General features: G+C 39.8%; 2 protein-coding genes across 3 annotated transcripts; both read left to right on the top strand.

Annotated features, from left to right (window-relative positions):
- The first annotated feature begins 107 nt into the window (after positions 1–107).
- Positions 108–8,311, top strand: LOC116299363 (uncharacterized). The gene is made up of 9 exons (XM_031708020.2): positions 108–927; positions 1,603–1,674; positions 3,200–3,401; positions 3,880–3,995; positions 4,446–5,063; positions 5,531–5,616; positions 6,157–6,302; positions 6,570–6,602; positions 6,943–8,311. The coding sequence occupies exons 1-9, from the start codon at positions 829–831 to the stop codon at positions 7,173–7,175; spliced, it is 1,605 nt and encodes a 534-aa protein (XP_031563880.1). The 5' UTR covers positions 108–828; the 3' UTR covers positions 7,176–8,311.
- A 585-nt stretch (positions 8,312–8,896) lies between these two features.
- On the top strand, positions 8,897–22,095 carry LOC116299351 (endoribonuclease Dicer). 2 transcript variants are annotated; one of them, XM_031707997.2, is made up of 11 exons: positions 8,897–9,177; positions 10,106–11,463; positions 11,647–11,804; positions 13,006–13,147; positions 14,046–14,315; positions 14,714–14,893; positions 15,492–16,309; positions 17,365–19,030; positions 20,448–20,619; positions 20,968–21,043; positions 21,595–22,095. In XM_031707997.2, exons 1-11 carry the CDS (start codon positions 8,970–8,972, stop codon positions 21,764–21,766), a joined length of 5,220 nt encoding a protein of 1,739 aa, XP_031563857.2. In that variant the 5' UTR covers positions 8,897–8,969; the 3' UTR covers positions 21,767–22,095. The 2 variants fall into 2 exon arrangements, with proteins under 2 accessions (XP_031563857.2, XP_031563858.2); XM_031707998.2 differs by lacking the exons at positions 20,968–21,043; positions 21,595–22,095 and having other exon boundaries at positions 17,365–19,090; positions 20,448–20,564.
- The last annotated feature ends 329 nt before the right edge of the window (positions 22,096–22,424 follow it).

Here is a 22,424-nt window from a genome sequence, read left to right on the forward strand (position 1 = left end):
ATGCTAATGTAAACCTATTGTAATCATTGATTGTATGTAAACTAATAAAATTGACAGAAGCTGGCCACGATTCGTCAAGAACGCAAAGCTAAAAAAGAAATAAGGGTAGGCGACTTTAAAATCTTGGCCAAGGGAAGAGAATGTCACTAACTGTGTGTAATGAGCAAAATCTCTATACCGAGAAAATAAGGGTGCGACGAATATGAAGATTTTTGGTAAATCTTAACTACAAACCTCAAATCATAGAGGACTTATATAAACTACCTGTTAAGCCCTAAGGATAAACAAGTACACAAATAATCGATGATAGCTATCTGCTTACAATAGTTAACATTTCTGAAAGCTGAGCCTCAACTGAGCCTCACAGTGACCTGAAGTTTAAGCATAAATGTACTGACAAGAAAACGAATATATATCGACTTTAAATGTAAATTTTACTCAAATTCAAAATTCAATTACCGTGTGGAAATATCTCTGCATATGGAGTTATGATTTTTTTTATAGCGTAAAATCGAAATTCTGGACATGTTCTTTCGGTTCAAGTGATAATTCCTAGGATGTGAAAATCAACTCTAGTCCTTTAGCAAAAACAAAGCCGTCTGGAGCTCTTGTCATTGATATCAGCACTGAATCTAACGACTCGTTTTATTGGCTGGTCATTTTCTAACACGCATTTTGATTGGCTTAGTTTACCCCAAGCCATCGTGTAAATAGTCTCATCGATTAGAGTCATTGATCCCGACCAAATTTTCCCAAAATGGTGGCCTTTTAAGTCTCTCTCTTCCCTAAAAAGGACACCATATTGGTCGTTGAACTTATTCCACCGCGATGTCGAATAGCCAGTTCGCTTTGAGGCCAATCGATGGAGGAAAAAGCACAGTTCTACCCCTGGGAACGACCTCGATTGGACGAGGACCTCTGCTAAGCGTATGTATAACTTACTTGATGTATAGAGGGAATAGCCACCTAGAAAGCTTTGTTCTTTGCCTTAAACTCTAGTTTTCGTCCGATTGATCGAAACGAATGCGTATGGAGTACTTGTTTTGTTTTTGTGTATGTAAATCTTCGTAATTATCTCAAATCCCTCTCGACAAGATTCCTTCTTCAGACCTTTCTGTACATGTGTATTTATCGGGCTCAAAAGAGCTCTTTGAACAGCAAGTTCTTGTCGTTTCTTCCGCCAATCTTACCCCAACAATAATCCTTGTAGTAAACTAGAAACAATGGAGATTTATATTCCCCCCTCTCCAGCCCTATATTCCGTCTCCTTGGCAACTGTTTACTATATATATATTGTGGCTGTATCAATCAAGACACAGTACAATAATCGTATTTTTCAACACATTTTATTCTATTTAGAAAGTAATTATGTACTGCGAAAAAATTGTTTATAGCTTTGCTACTTTATTTGACCGGTTTTGAAATCATTGTTACTAGTATCATATTTTCAATTATGCAAGAACAAAACGTATAAAAATTATAACTGGATGCCTTATACAGGATTATAACTGCAAAAATAACCATCTAAACTAGTTTCATTTTTTATTTATTTATTTATTCATGCTTTTATTCATAGTAAATTTTATACATTTTCAATCCAAGGTTGTTGACAAAAGGGTTTCAAGATCTCATGCTATTCTTGAGGCTCAGAATGACAAACTTTTGGTAACTGCTGTAAGTATAAACAACAATAAATGTTGAATACTGTTAGAATACTGCTTGATTAAGAGTGCGTTTCAAGACCAGAGGGCATTGTGGGTCTTGTTAATTTGAAATGAAAAGCATATATAGTGATTTGCTCTCTATATATAGCTAGTATATATTGTTTCAGTATATATTATTTCATAATTATCATTTATTTCTCAATTGACAAAGTTTTCTTTGTTATTCACGAGGCTTTATTTTTGTTATAACCCTCATTATAAATGCGAGGTCAATATATAGTCAATTATTAACCTGGTTAATAACTATATATAGACTTTGCATTTACTATGAGCAACATTTGATAGAAAACCTTCTCATTTGATAAATAAAATACTTAATTACCTTGAACGTCGGCAATAAGCCAATATGTCTTATTGCCTCTGTTCTCGGTAATTAACTCTTACTTATTTTACTTTAGTCAATATTACATCAGACCCAAAATGCATTTCAGTCTTGGAATACACTATTCAGTCTATGCAGCATTCAGTATTCAACGTCTTTTTACCAAAATAGGTGTAAAGAAAAGCTAAAAACATTACAATAACTGAATTAACTATGTCATGCGCTTTGGGGTTAGAAAATATGTTTTTTATAAGTACCTTCTATTTTTATTCCTTTGAGGGACTAGAAAAAACGTTTGATTGCAATGAATATGATGAAAGGTCATTTAGTTCAGCATGTTTGAACTAAAAAATAAGAAAATTTGACTTATGAACAACCAGTTATTGTGACAGTAAAATTGAATCAGTGTCCCATGAACCAAGCCCTGCCTTTGAAATAAAATAGTCCAAGTTAAGATTGTGCAAAAACGTTCTGTGTGGTGGGTTCTAAGCCCGGGGGGGAGGGGGTACTCCCATATATGGATGATATGGGGATGATCCGCTGAACAGGGTATGGTTTTTTGAGCTTCTTGTCATAAACAGGGTATGCAATTTCACTCAAGTTCCAAGTTCTTCCTGAGTTTCCTGTCATATTCTACTTTCGTATTGACCGAAACTGGTTATTATGGTCTTCAAAAAACGATACGCGAGATGACATGATAATTGAAAGGGAACTCAGTGCAATTAATTATATCTTTTGTCATGAACAGGGTCTACAAATTTGGGTTTTTTTGTCATAAACAGAGTACCCCTTTTAGAATCCCAGCGGAACACCCCTACCCAAATTTTGGCGGAGTACCCCCCCCCCCCCCCCCCCCCAGGGGTTCTAAGTCTTGGGCTTCCTTTGTCAAGTTCCTTAAGATAACCATCTAATGAAGGGGGCCTTTGAAGGAAGAGGGGTGCTAAAAATCATAAATCTGCAAGGGAGAAAATCCCACAAACAGAGAATCTGCAAAGGAACCCATAAAGATCAAAATGTTAAGTCTGCACTTTTTGATGAAACTACAAAAAATATGCCCAATCAAAAGGTATATGTAAAGCATACAGGGCTCCTTTTCAGAGGTTTATCACTATATACATGTAGCAATTTATGAACCTACTGCATATGTTTCCAGACACATGCTAACCCAACATTCTACAAGGTAGCAGACAAGGATTCCTTCTCTGCTTTAAAGAAGGATGAGAGCAGAGAGCTTTTGATAGGAGATCAGATATCCCTGCTGCCCAACCAACATGTTTTCCAAGTCGTCAAGGAGAGCAGCATTGATCAAACAAACATAGATGTTAAGACAGCTGAACAATCTAACAGTGAAAAAGGTAAAATAGATCTACTGCTTTTTGCATTAGAGTGTGCACCATGCACTTTTTCATCCTTGTTTGTGGTGTAGCTACAGTGTGTTTTAAATGTCTGAATGACAGGTTTCCACAGACAATCCAATGCAAATAGCAGTATTATGAAGGCAAAAATCATCCTGGATCCACATATTATCTGTCTTATTTCCATAATATATCAAATGCATTTCTATACTTTTGCATACCTATAATACTTTGAGGGGGGGGGGGGGGGGCAAGAGGAGAAAAACTGCACATACCTCTTTTGATATTAAAATACAAAACTATATAAAATGGAAGAGGGAATAGCTGATTTAATAACTTTTAATTTTTTGTCAGCTTTTTGACCAGTTACCCCTTAAAGCCACTTTTTTTTGGAGTGGGTGTAGGGTGGGCTAGGGCACCATAAATTTTGTTCTCGTTCTTCAATATTATTTTATTTATCTTCTTTTTTCATCCCTAGAAGCGAATGGTAATGGTTTGATGCAGGATAAAGATGCAATAGAAAGCACTTCTTCCAAAGATGAAGAAGAAGAGAATGTAGAATCTGCTGAGATCCAGTCTGATCCAGTCTCTCAGGTAGTTGATTTAATAGATAAATAATTAGTAATAAATAGCTGTTACTTTTAAAGAGGTTAAAGATATTAACCACAAAGAGTTATCTAACATAAGGCCCTCTAATTCCGAGATAATTTGAAATGGTATTTAAATTTCTATGGAGGGAGGATCAAACTGGGAGACCTGGAGAAAAACCCTCGTAGCATAGGAGAGAACAACACAGTCAAACAAACTCAACTCACATACCAACTATAGGTTCTGCACTCAAGGCTTGAACCCTGACCCCTTGCACCAAAGCCTTGATTTGGTGAGGGGACAAGGCCTTTGCAGCGTAGACCACCCTTGTTAAACCTCAGAACACCCATCCTCTGGAGTAAGATATATCCTTTATTCAAAAAGAACAGTTCAAATCATTGTATTTTCGTAAAAATCAATTAATTAAACCTCCCCCCCCCCCTTTTTTTTTGAAAGGCGGGAATGGCACCAAAAACTGATGTAGAGATGTTACAAAAGAACCGTACACTTCCAGCGTGGATGGTTCCAAAAGAAGAAGAAAATAAAGCCACCGTCTCGACCCCTCCCAAACCTCGTGGCCGAGGACGACCAAGGAAGATAAAAGAGCCAGAGAATACTGAACCAAGTGAGCAACGAAATGGAAACGAGAGCCAGAGTGGAACGATAGATGAAGGAATCTTAAACCCTGGACAAAATGTTTTACCAGTAATGCGCCCTACAGTTGAGGACAGAACGATGGAAGACTTTGATTATGCAGATGATATTGATGATGACGATGAAGAGGATCGTGAAGATGATGACGAAGATGAGTGGAGCCCTGTGGCAAAAGTTAGCAGCAGGGGAAGAGGACGAGGCAGGGGGAGAGGCCGAGGGCGTGGCCGTGGTGGAGGAAGGGGGAGAGGTCGGGGTAGGGGTAGAGGAAGACCTCGTACTAAACGACGATCAAAACAGTATAGTGATGACGACAGTGAAGATGAATTGAGTGAAGACGATTATGACGTGTTACCAAAGCCACCCAAGTTACGGAAGAAATCACGTGATATCAGCGACAGCGAGGAAGATGATCCAGTGAAGGTGAAAAACAAATGTTTGTCTTGTGTTCCTATATATCTTGTCATTCATGGTCGCGTATTACGGCTGTCCGCGGTTTTTTAAAAAAAGCTCGTCGGACTCAAACGAAATAGTTTTTAGGCAGAGTCTCCCTCGTTGGCGATTCTTGACAGAGAAAATGGGAGACTGCTGGTCTAAGCCGTTTTCTTTGTTGCGCATGCGCTTCGGTAACCTAGCAACCATGTCATATGAACTCATGGTTCTGACATCTGAAGTCAATTCAACTTTTATAAGTATACGTCCGTAATATAAAGAAAAATTTTTGTCTTGGAATGACCTGTCGCCTGTTACTCCTCTCCTATGTCTCAAACAAACTATCTTCACTATACTGGTTTCAATCGTAACAACAGTTCTTGCATTTGTACCATATGTATAGCGTGACGTCTTTTATTTCGCCGTCTTTAACAGTACAGCGTACTGAATGATTTCAGGGAGAAGACGAAGATGACAAAGAAGCGAGTTCAAAAGTGACCAAGAAAGATCTGCCCGCATGTCCGTATGGCAAGCTGTGTTACAGGTAAGTGGCTCATAAGACATCAATAGACACCTTAAGCGTCAGGATTACTGCGGCTAACCGCTTACTGTTTGGGACCAGGCCCAGAAACAGAGCATTATAAATAGATATTAACAGTATTCTCGACTTTCACATCCCCATAATGCCTTGCGTTTTTGGGGGTAACCAATCAAAAAACTGTCCCAAATTGAAAGGTTTCTTAATTGAATTTGTACTATACCTGCTTTTATCTGTACAATACTAATTATCAGTTTATTCCAAGTTATTTTTGCGTGTACAGATCATCAAGAGTTTTGGTCTTACAGAAAATGTATTGACTTACGAAAAAATGTTTAAAATTTACCTTAAATGTCTTCAAGCTTCTATCTTTTTCTGTTTTTTACTTCTTCATTTTATTTTTGGATACCAAACAAGGTATTTTCAACATTGTCTGATCAACCTTCAGCAAAATAAGTGGGTCTTTACCCTCTGGTTACCCTCAAAGACGCAAAGGATTATGGGGATGTGAAAGTCGAGAATATACATTTTGGCATTAATTTTCAGAAAAAACCCGGGTCACTTCGATGAATATTCCCATTACTTTGCTGAGAACGAGGATGACGATTCCAAACCAGAATGTCCGTATGGAGCCAACTGTTATCGAAAAAACCGTCAACACTTAGAAGACTACAGACACAGCCAGTCCTCAGGTAGTAGCCGTGGCATATTTAGAAATGCTTTTATATGTTTCTACGTTCACACGAGGCTAGTCAGTGCAGAACAATACTAGTTATTCAAATTGGTCGCCATATTTCGATTCGGGGTATAGTAATATTTATTTGAGGCAAATCAGTAAGCGCGTGCAGTTTCTCCCTTCCTCCACTGTTACCGCATCTGTGACATGCAGTGAAATTTATTTCCAGACTGAGACACTTTAGTATTACCACTGACTATTCCTGATTTTATTTTCGTTTCAGAGGCTAGACCAAAAAGAAAGGCGTCCACCACAGGTGAGGTTGACTTTTTAAAATGGTCATGTAAAAATATTCGCCTTCCTTCAAACCTTCAAATTTTACCCATGAGCAACCTGAGCTAATCAAAGTCAGGGCACGGCTAACTCACATGTGGAAATGGAAGTTAGCGTGTAAGTCAAACCAAAGGAGCCGTAGAAAATCACTGAAATCAAGGGAGAGACCTAACAAACTCTACTCGCATTTGATTCCGAGACGCCAGAGATTAGAGGCGAATGCACTACCACTACGCCTACCTTGAGTTCTAAAACATATCACTCGTCTACCAATCAACACAAACGCTTTTTCTCCTCTCATCGATGTAATTCACTCTCTGTAGGTAAACAGAGTGATGACAGTGATAAGGGTGATGATGAAGACGACGGTGAGCCAAATACCTATGACGAGGACGTCATCGATAAAAACGAGTCATCAAGTAGCGAGAGCTATAACCAGCCCTCCGCGGACGATAGTGACTGGAACCCTGGTGACGACTCGGACGAGGACGTGAAGGAACTTCTTTCTGAGGCCAGAGGTTTTCTTAGAAGTAAAAAGATGGCGAAACCCGTATAAGGACTAGTCGTAAACCCTTGAGGAGCTTGGAGCAAGGGGGAGGGGTGGTGGGTACCCTGGGGTCCAGAGATTATTTATTCTCGCTCCGGCATTTGCTGTTTTGATTGGAAGTCGCGAGGGGAAAGCGAATCAGAACCTCTGGAGACCAGGGTAGGTCAGTAGTGGGATTGTCAGTATAAAACATCCCTTTCCTTTGGTCCTGTGCTCAAGCTCTAATTTACCCTTTGATATCGTCCAAGACCCATTTGAGAAAATATAGATATCATGATCGTCTCTTTTTCTAAACCCTTTTCTCCCTACCCCACCAGTGTTGGTAATTTATGACCTGTCTCGAACATCTCAGTGTTCTGTAACATTTGCCTTTTCCATTGAGACAACCCTGGAAGGTTCTTTAGGGTTGAAATTTTCATCCTCAACAGTAAAATTAGTTCATAGTGAATTTGTTATGAGTGGGGAAATAATCAAATAGTCGTATCAACACCAAGACGTTTGATTGGCTGTATGGACACACGAAAAAAGAGCGGGAAGTCATTTCGCGCCACTTAGTGTCACGTGTACCGTATCCGACAGAGCGTGTACCTATGGGGAGGTCTGACTGACCAGGGATTAAGAAGCACACATTTCGTTCTGTATACATTATTTTCTTATATTTTTTAAAAGTGATGATTTTGTGCTAAATAAATTCATTATCTTCACCCATCCCACCTAAGTAAACTCCTCACGAGAGAGTAGTATAGTACTATAATTTTCCCACTCATACGAATTCTCACTGTGTACTGAGGTAAGCCAGATCTGTAGACACTACATAAAAATCATTATATAAAAGTGACGTGTTTTCCAGAAAGTTTTTTTTTTCAGTAAGAAGCTTTTAACATTGACTCTGATTCTGGGAAAAAATGAAGCTGCAAACATATATTTAGTTTATTATATAGTAGATTAACTTGAAAAAGGCTTCTGGAAGCAGGATCAGTTGAACATAAAAGCAGAAAACTATGTGATAATATAAAGATATAGACGTAAAGAGAAAAACCTCTATATGTATCAACTATATAGGCCATAAAGTTTTAACAAATGTATATGTATATGTAGATAGATTTTAATGAAGATATATTAAAGAACTGATGTGTAAACCATGATGATTTGTAGAGGGACTTATTTGTATACTGATCTAAACAAGGCGAAGTGTGCACCTACTTATGAGTATTTACAGCTAATGCATCAACGAATCAATCAATCAAAGAAAGAAAGAAAGGTTAGAAGGAAGGAAGGGAAGAGAGATAGAGAGAAAGAAAGAAAGACGAACGACAGCGAAGGAAGGAAGACAAGAAAGAAAGAAGGAAGGGAAGAAAGAAAGAAAGAAGAAGGAAGGGATAAGGGAAGAAAAAAAAAGAAGAGAACGACTTGGCTTCCTTCACTTCCTATCACCGCCCTTCACGCCTACCTCCCCTACCTCCTCCCTCCCTCCTCCCTCCCTCCCTCCTCCTCCGTCCTCCTTCCTCCCTCCCTCCCTCCTCCTCTTCCTTCTCCTCCTCCCTCCCTCCTCCTCTTTTTCCGCCCTCCCCCCCCCCTCACCCCCCCCCACCCTTCCCTAAAAACACAATGAAAGAGAAAAACCCGAAAGTCTTCAGAGGGGCCCATGCGCTAGCGTACTTTGCGCCAATCCAAATTCCGAGCAAGACTGAGGCGAGACGAGATTTTAATTCAAAATGGCGGCGGCGAGACGGCGGTAGTTTTGTTGTGATCGAAGATGAGCATAAAGAATAATTTTTTTATTTTCACCATCGTATTTAAAAAATGGAATCTAAAAGAGCAGCTGAGCAGTCTTTTCTACGACCACCCTTTCCAGTTGATTTGGTTGAAACTGGTTTGCGCCAGAAAAAGAGTTTGTTATGCGTAGCGAAAGCAAAAAGTAAGTTTTTCATTGCTGTCAAACTTGTTGAAGAAGTTAAAAGACGAAGCTCTCCAGGGAAAACAGCTCTTGTTTTATCAGAAAATATCGAAGGTCAGTGTCTGTAAAAGCTCTAGATGAACTTGATATAATTTGTAAATTTTTAATTTTAGTGGATTTAGCGCTATATAAATAAATATTATTATTATATTATTATTATTATTATTATTTTAATTTTTTTATATAATGTTCAACTATTTGCTTGATTTGTTATGCTATTGAAGAAAATCGAGTGTATAAAATACTGTAAGTATTTTAAAAATACCGTAAAATGCTCTGAAATACCTAGAAAAGTTCATGAAGATCACGTTTTTAGGGATATTTGAAGCTATTATTTTTCAAAATTAGGTTTTTGATATTTTCTTTATTACTATCTGATACAAAGGTAGTGTTTGTGTGGTAATGGTCATCCTGTGGAATTGATAATATTCATTCATTCATTCATTCTTTTGTTTGTTCATTCGTTCATTCATTCATTCAATTTATTTATTTATTTACACCCCTATGAAACTGAAAATATTTATTTCTTTGTACCTTAGTTTGCAATTAGGCACAAACATCCAACATCAAAACATGTTCTAAACTGTCTTCTGACACTCATATGTTTGTGCCCTAAAGCATCAATGTTTGTCAATATCAAACGAGACTGCCTTTTACATTCACATGATGATGATTTGAAGTCTGGCGTTTGAACCTAGTATTTAAATTCAACATGCAGTTTGTGTTTCTTCAAGCGTATCTTTCTTGGAAAAAATTTCAGGCAGGATTGAACCTTTGATATTCTGTTTACTAGTCAGATACTCTAACCACTCAGGTACTGGAACTCATAGTGTTTAGAGCATCTGACTAGCAAACAGAAGGTCAGGTTTAAATCCCACCTGAATCCCCATTTTTTTTCCAAGAAAAATATCTTTAATGATTAATACAAGTCACAAAAACACTTTAATAGTATTTATATTCTTTTTCATCTTATTTTTAACAGGCGATTTTGTTAAAGAATTCTCCAGAGCAGTGGATTTACAGACTGATCTCAAAAGAATAAGCTTAGAAGATGTCAGAAACAAAACAGCTTCAGATAGTCTTGATGCTAATGTACTTGTAACCACTATACAAGGCACTGTTGACCTCTTTGAGTCAAATATATTGTCTGTAGAAAAAGTAAATTTGGTCATCATAGATGACTGTCTTATAGAAAATGACGTAGTCATCTTTGATCGTGATGAGGTCTATTTTTATCTTCCACCTTTTCTCAGTGTTATTGAACTTCTAACATCACATGAACAAATGCCGCAGCCAATCATAATTGGTCTTTTGTCAGATCTCCCTGTCTCTTCTCCTGAAAAGATTGAGTCCATGCTACCAGCAACAGAATTGGCCTTTGGGTGCTCTTTTTCAGTATCAAGTGATTTGGTAGCTATGAACAGATTTGGAGAACAACCTCAAGAAAAACTCATAAAGTGCTCTGTTCTAGCCGATGAAGCTGAAAAAGTTAAACAAATATTCACTATCGTAATGTCTACACTTAGTAACTTTTTACTAATACATGAAGAGAGCCAGCTAGTGAGAATAAGGCGGCAGTGTGTACTTTGTTATAAGATCCTTGGACACTTTGGTTGCTACGCCGCCATATATCATGCAAGATTAATCATGAGAGAAATCTCAAAGCTGAAAAAAAAAGTCAGTGAGTTAGAAAAGCCACATCTTTTACGCTGTGAGACCCAACTACAATCACTGTTGCAGTATAGCAAGAAGGATGAAATACCTGATATCACTCCCCTGGTGAAAAATATTCTTACAAGTTTGTCATATTTGAAACCTAAGTCTACTTCAGGCTCAAAAACAACCTATTTGTCAACTAGTAATGAAAATGATGACACTGCATCATCTTTTAAGGTTGCAAGTAACACTAATGAAGGTCGCCATGGTGATAATCCAGTCAGTATAATTTTGTGCTTTTTAGATCAAGAAGCCATGGTATTGAACCTCCTGTTAAATACGCTGGCAAAAACCAATCCCGAAATGGCTTTCCTTCGCAGTCGACATATCTCAAGTGCAATGATCAAACCGAATGACATGAGTACAGACTTCGACACAGATGAAAGAATCAATGAAGACATCATAAGACTTATTTGTGATGGACAAGTTAACATTGTGGTCACTAGTCCAGATATGGAGAATGATATTTATCTTGGACAGTGTAAACAAGTGATAAGGATTGGCATTCCTCAAGACTATCTGTCGTATGTTAGAGTCAAAAATATACCAAGGATGGCTCATGCTCAATTCATTATTCTTGAATCAGAAGACAAGGATAATGGGAATAGTATGCTGCGATACAATGTAGGTTACTAGAATGTCATTATAAACACATTTTCTATAATTAATTTTTGTTTGTATTTGATAAACATTTTATAATTTGATCTAGAAGGAGCCAGGATGTAAAGTACTCTGTATAAATCTAGTTATCCTATCAAAATTTTTTTTTTTTTTTTTGAATAAGCTTTTCATCCTTTCACTCCTAAGGCTTTTAAACAGACAGAAGGTATCTTGACAACAAGATGTTCATCACATCAAACTGTCCCTAAGCCTGATGTATTGTCATTAGATCTAGCTGACTGTTCACTGAATGGAGAAGACAGGCCCTGTATTGATGCTAATGATGCTATTGCACTTATTAACAGGTAAGGGGGGGGGGAGTCTCTAATGAAAGTTGAAACAGAATATTTGACGAAGTGTACAGTTAACAAAGATTTCTCCTTGTATGACGAAGATATATTATGTAGTTCCAGAAAATATTCATACGTCTCCTCTGGAGAGATATTGGGATTTCCAAGGGGTGGGGAGGGTGTGAAGAGGGTATATTGTACTGTTTTTTAAAATTTGAATATCCAAGGGGTGGGGAGGGTGTGAAGAGGGTATATTGTGCTGTTTTTAAATTTTGAATTTCCAAGGGGTGGTGGGGAGGGTGTGAAGAGGGTATATTGTACTGTTTTTAAATGTTGAATTTCCAAGGGGTGGGGAGTGTGTGAAGAGGGTATATTGCACTGTTTTTAAAATTTGAATTTCCAAGGGGTGGGGAGGGTGTGAAGAGGGTTTATTGTAGTGTTATTAAAATTTAAATTTCCAAGGGGTGGGGAGGGTGTGAAGAGGGTGTATTGTACTGTTTTTAAAATTTGAATTTCCAAGGGGTGGGGAGGGTGTGAAGAGGGTGTATTGTACTGTTTTTAAAATTTGAATTTCCAAGGGGTGGGGAGAGTGTGAAGAGGGTGTATTGTACTGCTTTTAAAATTTGAATTTCCAAGGGGTGGGGAGGGTGTGAAGAGGGTGTATTGTACTGCTTTTAAAATTTGAATTTCCAAGGGGTGGGGAGGGTGTGAAGAGGGTATATTGTACTGTTTTTAAAATTTGAATTTCCAAGGGGTGGGGAGGGTGTGAAGTGGGTATATTGTATAGTTCTGGAATTGTAATTTGTAAGGGTTGGGGAGGTTTCAAGGAAGGAATATATCGTGTAGTTCTAGAAGATATCTATATTACCTCCCCCAAAAGATCGAAAAGATCGGGGGGGGGGGGGGGGACATAGCTTCCCACGGAAGGATAATACAATTTCCAGGGGGTGAGGAGGGTCGAAGGAGGGGGTATATATATTCCACAAATAAATATTTGATTATTAATTTTACTCCGAAGTCTAAGTAAGTCCAATTCGTCCCCAGGCAAAATTAGACTGTGCTGCTTGTATGCACAGACCATCAAGAAACGTAGGCTGATGCCCAATAGAAAACGTACCTTTACACTGTAAAACGTAGTAAACAAAGCATTGATTTATAGACTGCAATCTTCATTCTACGCAAGCGCAGTAGTAAAAGATTTCTTTTCAAATCTCAGGTATTGCAAAGCATTTCCTAGTGATGGTTTCGGCTGTGCTGTCCCTCGATGTCGCGAGAAGCTGATCAAGGAAAAAGATCAGACCCGTGTCGTATCCAAGTTGTACTTACCTCGACATTCTCCTGTATTCTGGTCGTTCAAGGTGAGACTTGGTGTGTCCCACGAGGGGTACGAAAGATTAAGTGTGCCCAATAACTTCGCACAAATTGACGGACATGATTATTTTTTGATGCAGTGTGGCTACCTCTTATGTACCATCGATGCTCTGGAGAAGACGCGCGAAGGGTACCCTACAATCTGTGCGCAATAATTTACCGTGCAATTTTCTCGACCATCGTTTATTGGATTTTCTTCAATGAATTATTGATGGCGTATCCAAGATACCACACAAGAGGCCTAATTTTGGAAAACAGCTACGCGCAAATTAGCGCCTCGTTGAAATTGTCATTCCTTGTTATATCGAAGACGAGATGCTGATCAAAAATATGATTGGCCAGAAAAGCGAGCCGTTTTAGTGGCAATCTCCCAAACCAAACATATCACTGCTTAGATAGACATTTCAACTGCAATAAGCCGCTTGAAACAAGTTAAAAACGGATAAGCCACCATTACCGACGTGATTTAATTTTGGCCATTCTCTATGTTATTTTAAGCTTGATATTTAAAATTCGCGCACAACAGAGCGAGCCAAGCGTGTCGGTAATTAATTCAATGCCTCCAAATGTCAGGCGATTCTGCCTGATGCTAAGCCTCCTTTGCAGCCGTTCTTAGGGTCGTCACGCAACGTTTCCATTGCGTGACGACCCTAAGAACGGCTGCAAAGGAGGCTAGCCTGTTGCAAGCTATTGGCCATTACGAGGCTGATTAAAAGACTGGGTCAAATTTGATTTCCAGTGCACTTTGAGATTGTTTTAGGGGACGACAATAGACCTTATCTAAAACAATCCCATAATGCACTGCAATTCCAACTCGACTCAGTTTTTCCTCATCACCGTAACGGCTAATAATGACCATGATTCTGAAGGCATTTTTGTAACCAGGGTACAGCAACTATTCCTAGAAAACAATCTAAACGACCAGCTACACCTGAGGAATTGGCCAAGGCTCGCATTGAAAGCAAGACGCGTGCAGCATTACTAGCCTGTCAAGCACTGCTTGATGTAGACGAAATGAACGACCAACTGGAACCTACGATAAGACACACCAATGTCTCTCTAAAAAAAGCTGATGAAAAATGTGATGGTGAAGTTGCTGATGGAGGTCAGGGTGTTGAGGGGTCGGCAAAGAGACGAAGAGCCTATCACAAGAAGGTTTGTGGAAGACAAAATGACTGCATATTAAGCTATATATACATGCCTTATAAACAGGCTTTCAATATTCGTCTTCCTCTTTATTTCTCGTTCTTGTTATGTTTTGTCGCTTTGCCTTGGCATTTCTGTCACCTCCGCTTTTCTGCTGCTATTCTTTTTGTGTTACTGCCTGGGTCTAACTTTGAAAATCTTACGGTTCCTTTAGCCTCTAGTCATTTCCTTGAATGTAAAGCTTTTTTTTTTTTCCATGATAGATAATGTAAAATAAAACTAAATCAGAAAGAAAATGCGCTAATATATATATGTGTGTGTAAATATTCATAATATGGAAATGAAATAAAGATTATTATTATTAGGGTCTTGTGGAACTATTTTATCTTTTGGTTTAACTCTTGTAGTTTGCAACCGTCTTGACGAAGAACCTTGCAGTAGCTGAAGAGCCAGTCTACGTGTATAGTATAACAGTGGCAGTAAATAAGCTCGCTAGACATGAGGGTAAAGTACGATCTTACAATGTCCCATCTACAGATGTCTCAAGTGTCTCACTGGGTTTTCTATCGAGAAATCGACTTCCGAAGGTAAGGTAGCTTTGTTTCCCATCCCTTTCTATTCCTTCCCATCCAAGCTCTTCATTCCGGCACTGAAATTCCGTTTGCAATTTAGAAGTTGATTTTTGCGCCTGTGCTTCTCGTTTCCCGTTACCCTTCCTTTCATTTTGTCTTCCTTCCCATCCATATCCCTTGTACTTCCTTTTACCTTTCTTCCCTTTCTTCCCTTTCTTACTTTTCTTCTCTTTCCCTTCCTTAGCATCCCTTTAATATGTTTTTCGTGGCCGAGACGAATTACTACCTGCAAATAATATTCTGCTCATGCGCATTACGGTTCAAAGCCATTTTGTTGCCAGTCTCGTACCTAGCCTGCTGTGCAGACGTTTTTAGTGTCGGCTCGTTCCTTTCCCTCCCCACAAACGTCTGCTCAAACTAGCCTCACATTCCTTCTCGTACCCAGAGCTCCACTGTTTTGTTGCAAATAATACTCTGCTCATGCGCAGTAACGATGCAATTGTCAACATGGCTCGCTTCCCTGTGATTTGGTATGTTTGATAGAAAGCAAAAACAGCCAAAACGCAAAAAGAAAACGGGTAAAAAAAAGAATTCTCACTTTATTCTTCAACAGCTGCCAAACTTCGTCCTCTTCAGCAAAGCCGGCGAGTTAAAGGTATCAATCACTGAATGCCTAAGCACAACTACCCTGAGCCCCGAACAGTTAGCACTGGTCCAGCGGTTCCACCAGTATGTCTATGCTCACATCATTAACATTAATGGAGAGAATGAAGAGCAATGCTTTCGCTTTGATCCTGAAGAACAATCCTTTGGGTGCTATCTTGTGCTCCTCAGTGGGTTATCAGTGGATCCAGAACCAAGTAGTGTTAAATACAGTAGCGAATCAATGAAGGAGGTCAAAGAGGGCACTGAATATGACTTAACTTTACAAAGCTGCAAGGAAAGGACTAATGACGAAAGTGAAACCCAACGATCCTCTACAGAAGAGCTTGGGAATACTTTAAGAGCAGACACTCAAGACACCGCACATGAGAACAGAGCTGAGAATTTAACAATTGCATTTGATTTTCTTGAAGACTTAGAAAAACAGCTTGGAGACTTCAGGAATCCCCAGCACCCTTCAGTAACAGAGACAAGAAATTATGAAATATTTCGAAATCGAGTTGTCACCGCGACTTACATGGCCAAACCAACGAGTTACTTTGTTGCGGATATCTGTTACGACATGACTCCCTTGTCACCGTTCCCGGATCCCTCGGTTGCTGCTACTTTTGCGGAGTATTACAAAGAGAGGTATGATGTAGTGCTGCGTGAAGATCAGCCTCTACTCACCATGGACTGCATTAGTAAGAGGCAACTGAATTTACTGTCATCTCGTTATCAGGATACTAAAGGGAAAAACCTTGCCCTTCCTGATAAAAACTCAAAGAGGTATGTCATCTTACCAGTTATAAAACAATATTTTTCTTACTGCGTTTTTCGATATTCTGCGAATTCCAACATTTCTACTTCTTGTTGTGATATTGGCTTTTCACTGCCGCTGGTCAACAACATAAGAGATTGACGTCAGTGAAAACTGAGCTATATTTCAGCGTGCAGCTCACTCTGAGTTCACAGAATATCGAAAACCGTAGTAACATATATTATTCAACCATATACTCACTGACCCATCTATTCGTCTATCCACCCGGTCACCGCTTCGGATCCCCACTTTTACACACACCTATCCATCTATCCACCTGTTATCCCACCCACCCATCCACCCATCAGTTAATTCATCCATCCACCCATCCACACATCCTTTCATGGACCAACTCATCCATCCATCCACCCATCCTTTCATGGACCAACTCATCCATCCATCCACCCATCCATCCATCCACCCATCCTTTCATGGACCAACTCATCCATCCATCCACCCATCCTTTCATGGACCAACTCATCCATCCATCCACCCATCCATCCATCCACCCATCCATCCATCCACCCATCCTTTCATGGACCAACCCATCCATCCATCCACCCATCCATCCACCCACCCATCCACCCATCAGTTAATTCATCCATCCATCCATTATTCCATCCATCCACCCATACATTATTTCATTCATCCAGTTATCCATCCATCCATCCATCCATCCATCCATCCATCCACCCACCCATCCAGCCATCCATCCATCCATCCATCCATCCATCCATCCATCCAACCATCCATCCATCCATCCATCCATCCATCCATCCATCCATCCATCCATCCATCCTACCATCCATCCATCCATCCATCCATCCATCCATCCTACCATCCACCCATCCATCCATCCACACATCCTTTCATGGACCAACTCATCCATCCATTCATTCATCCACCCAAACATCTGCGCCAGCCCACCCATGTAATCAAACACCAAGCCATTGATTGTTTTATTTCATTTTATTATTAATACTTGTTCAATCTGCACATTTATACATTGTCTGTCTTCATTTAGGAGTCAAAGATCAAAGATCAATCTGATACCACAGCTTTGTTCAATCCACCCCATATCAGCTTCGCTCTGGCAACAAATGTTGTATATCCCATCCATAATGTACCGACTGGAGTGCCTTCTAGTCGCGGAAGAGTTAAGACATACTATAGCCCTTCAAACAGGAATCGGAAGCATTGAATATCCAGGTGATGACCTTCCTTTGTTAGCTACTGGAGAGTCAGTTGGAGAAAACAGTACTGAAGGCTTGTTTGAGGAGAGCAATTCAGAACGAAGCAAGCAGGAACAAACTGAGGTGCCTAAAGACCGACCAGAGCCTTCCAGGAAGAAAGAAACTGAGGTGCCTAAAGACCGACCAGATTCTTCCAGGAAGGAACAAACTGAGGTGCCTAAAGACCGACCAGAGCCTTCCAAGAAGGAAGAAACTGAGGTGCCTAAAGACCGACCAGATTCTTCCAGGAAGGAACAAATTGAGGTGCCTAAAGACCAACCAGAGCCTTCCAGGAAGGAAGAAACTGAGGTGCCGAAAGACCGACCAGAGCCTTCTAGGAATGGACAAGCTGAGGTGCCTAAAAACCGACCAGGACCTTCTGCGACTCTTTTCCTGCGAGCCTTAACTTGTCTTGGCGCTTGTGATGTGTTCTCGCATGAACGACTAGAGATGTACGGAGACGCCCTTATCAAACATTCTGTTTCCTTGAACTTGTACCACGAATGTCCTTTCTCAAACGTGGGTCAAATATCGTTCCTAAGAGGGCTACATGTTAGTAACAGGCAGCTGTTTTACCTTGGGCGCGCACTGGACTTACCATCATATATCTGTAATGTACCCTTTAAGCCTTTGGTCAATTGGCATCCTCACGGATTTACTGCGCTATCGTGTGCTAAAACCCAGGCGAGATATCTGGAACTGAACGCTGCAGAACAAGGGATTGACTTGAGTGATAATGAAGATGAGAAAAGTGAGAAAGACGAAGCAGCTTGTGTGAAACCCGGACAAGCAGCATTGATTGATGGTCAGAATCACGTGGTTGTGTCAGACAAGACTGTAGCTGATGCAACTGAGGCGATCATTGGTGCGTATTTGGTCACGTGTGGATTTAATGATGCTCTTCGGCTCATGAAATGGATTGGTTTAGACGTACGGACTAAGAAACCCCAAGAGAACATATCATCCACGTCAACGATGTCTACACCAGAGTATGTAGATGAGCAAGAAACATCTGACTTTGATGAAGAATTTTTTGACAACTCCTTGCGTCTTAGTAAGGAAAGCCTAGATGTTGAGTTCAAAGAGATTGAAGAGGTCTTAGGGTACACCTTCAGAGACAAGCTTCTTCTCCTTCAAGCGTTCACGCACGCTTCTTACCCACGTGACTTCATTCACGTGCGTACAAGCTACGAACATCTTGAACTTCTTGGAGATGCCGTGTTAGATTATTTGATTACTCGTTATTTATACTACACTCAGCGAACCATGGCTCCTGGTGCTTTAACAGACCTGAGGTCAGCGGTTGTCAACAGTTACAGCTTTGCTTTCTTGGCGGTCAAGTACGGCTTCCATAGGCATCTGCGATCATTATCGCCAGCGGTTTTTAAGCTGGTGAATAAGTTTGTGGTCGTTCAGGATGGTATGATGAAGAAGGAGATGAAAGAAAATCCCGACCAGGTATCAAGTCTTGTTTTGTCTTAATGATACCCCAGAGCACTGATGCACCAAAGGGATAATGTGCGTATTTTTTGGCTTCCTAAGAAACAAACTTTATTGATTAAACTACTTCCTAATCTAAAAATAGTTTTTACCTTAGGCCTTTTGTTGTAGAGAGGTGTTGCATGATCACGTGCTGGCAGATGGTAGCCGAACACCAGCTTCCCTTGGCCTCGTCCCCAGGCTACTTATTATCAGCACTTCCAAATCCAAAATGGCAGATGCTTGAGAGCTCTCGTCGGAGAAGCAAGTCACATGCATGACGTCATGCTGGCGAGATTAGCTTGGGGACGAGGTTAAACATTCATTTACCCTGCTAAACGATTTTATTGTTCCTGCTATTAAACTTTTACATATATATATATTTTTTTACAACCACCACTCCCCATGCGGGGCTCTTCCGTGAGGTTCCCTCCACACGCACTACCACTACATTCTATATTTACAACATACAACACTCAACTCACATGTTACTTTTCAACATGGCTGCCGTCATGTGATCATGCAAAATCTCTGTTTCGAATTAACAGCATGGGTGTAGTCTGCCATTGGCTTTATTATCACTGACGATAATCACCTATAAACACCTATACACCTATAAACACCTATATAATTATCCATACTGAAGTGAATTAACAAACAATGCAACGCAACTTGGTGTTTATTTATGACAGAAAATTTTTACCCGTTTTTTTTTTAAATAAAAACAAGCTACAGCAATAGTGCGGAATAGACCTTTCCCGAATTCGCTTGGATGACCACGAAACAATGGTTGGAAGTCGAGACTGAACTTGATTCTTTTATTCATCAAGTTCAACCTCGACTTGAAACCATTGTTTCGTGATCATTCCAGCGAATTCGGGATAGGTCTATTGTTGACAATAATATCATTAAGTAAAATTATTGTTTGTTCCCTCAACCAAATTAGTTTTAATATAAACCGAGCTTTCGGGCATACTCTCCCATCCTCAGGGTACAATGGAATCAACGATAAAACTATCACGATTACAAACATATATGCGCGTGTTACACACGTTAACACAGAGGCGGATCCAGGGGAGGGGTGCAGGGGGTGCGCACCCCTTCCTGGTTCCACCTTGTGCCCCTACTTTGAAGACAACCAATACTGTTTTTCCCCTTTGATTCTAAGGAGTGCACCCCTCCCTGGGTTAACTTTGTGCGCAACACCCCTCTCTGAACAAAATCCTGGATCCGTCCCTGTAACAAACATTCATTTCGCTCGCTCACATAATATCACTGTCAGACTGTTTTTTATTTAGGAAGGCAGGATACCTTTTCAAGCTAGATATATTGAATTTGTTAACGGTTGTACAAAATATTTTTCTTAAGTTATTTGTTATTCATGATCGTATTTCAGATTTTCTCCAGTGTGTTTATTCCCATGGATGATGAAGCAGGAGAAGGCGTTGAGGTTCCTAAAGTCTTGGCAGATCTGTTCGAGTCGGTCATCGGTGCTGTTTTTATTGATTGTGGTCAAGATGAAGAGAAGACCTGGGATGTGGTATATCCTTTGTTACAAGCTACTTTAGGTGAGAGGATATTCAAATCGCGTTTCCTTTTTCTTTTCTCTTTTTCTCTTCTCTTCTCTTTTAGCTTGGGCCACATGTCATTCGCTAGAGTATCATTTCTTTGTTTAAGGCTTGTGAATGAGAAAACACATGAAAATACACATGGATAGAACTCAAACAAAGAACTTTTTCTCAGGGGAATGACTCGTGGTCTGAAATAGGAAAGTGTTATGCTCAAGATGAAGAGGTCTGATGAGTGTGCGTGACAGTGGGCTCAAATTTAACGTTCAAAAAATATCCATAATCTGGTGACAGTTGTGAAACTTCGAATTTCTCTCTACTTCTCTTTTACATAATTCTTGTTCACAGAGCATTATTCCATCCACCTGCCTGTGTCACCAGTCAGACAGCTACAGGAGATGTTACCATCATCTGTGTCCTTACTGTGAGTTGGTTAACCTATTGTTCTTGTTCATACTATATCATTTGCAATTCACCTTCCCTCTGTCCTCCCAATATACATACTTACCAAGTCACTCCCAGTTTTACCTATAGATATGATATTGGCATAGCCAGGTCTTCACATTGGAGGGTCACAACCCCACTAACCTCTCCCACTCCCCCTCCCACTCCCTCTCCGTCTCCCTCTTCCACTCCCTCTCACTCTCTCACTCCCTATCCCACTCCCTCTCTGTCTCCCACTCCCTCTCTGTCTCCCACTCCCTCTCCGTCTCCCACTCCCACTCCCCCTCCCTCTTTCACTCCCTCTCACTCTCCCTATATCCTCCCAATACATACCAGGTCACAGAGGCATAGATAAGACTTCCCACAGGAAAGGGTGTCATACCCCACTAAACTAAACATATTCTGACTAAGATTTTGTTTGAATTTTTATCATCGTTTAGTTTGTTTTTATTGTTGCCATGGTGATGGCATCCGTGTATAGTAACCTTAATTTTTTAAATCATATTTTGTGATTTTTCCTCCACCCTTCAGATCTATGGATCGTAGCGTAGCTGGTAAATACACTTGTACACTGCTTGTTCAAGGAATTGGTAAATTCAAGGGAACTGGTAGAAAACCCAAGATTGCAAGGTCAACAGCCGCCCAACGAGCACTGGCTCATATACAGTCACAAAGTGGAAAAGCGTCCACTAAAAACACATAGAACATTAGTATCTTCCTAAACTCTCGTGTTTTCATTATTTTATATGTCTTCTGAATATCACTAACCCCATGATGAGGAATTCTTATAGGGTTAAAAATAGGGTCATTTTTAGCCGAAAAGCTAACTAAAAAGCTACTATATTACTTGGTTTTGATCGATTTTGGGTGCTTTTTCTCACCATTTTAAAGACATTTTCTATCAAGCATATGAAAAGGGAAATTTTTGACCAAACGCATGGCCTATAACCCATAATTTTCATCAATATCGAGTGTTTTCCACACCTTTTAAATCAATAAATAACAGTAAATAAATAAGTAATGGGATTAACACACCTTTTCAAAAGATATGCATTATTTATGAAAAATACAAAATAGATTAATTTTGGCCATTTTCAGGCAAAAAGCATGGACTATAGCCCATGGTTTTGATGGAATTTGGACCATTTTCACACCTTTTCAAAAGATACACATTATTGATGAAGCATGCAAAATAGGTCGTTTTTGGGCAAAAAGCATGGACTATAGCCCATGGTTTTGACGGATTTTGGACCATTTTCACACCTTTTCAAAAGATATGCATTATTTATGAAGAATGCAAAATAGGTCATTTTTGGACATTTTTGGGCAAAAAGCATGGACTATAGCCCATGGTTTTGATG

This window comes from Actinia tenebrosa, unplaced genomic scaffold (genome assembly GCF_029948245.1).
Source record: "Actinia tenebrosa isolate PJP-AT-01 unplaced genomic scaffold, QUT_ActTen_1.0 PGA_scaffold8__29_contigs__length_14323225, whole genome shotgun sequence".
NCBI classification, from domain to species: Eukaryota; Metazoa; Cnidaria; class Anthozoa; order Actiniaria; family Actiniidae; genus Actinia; species Actinia tenebrosa.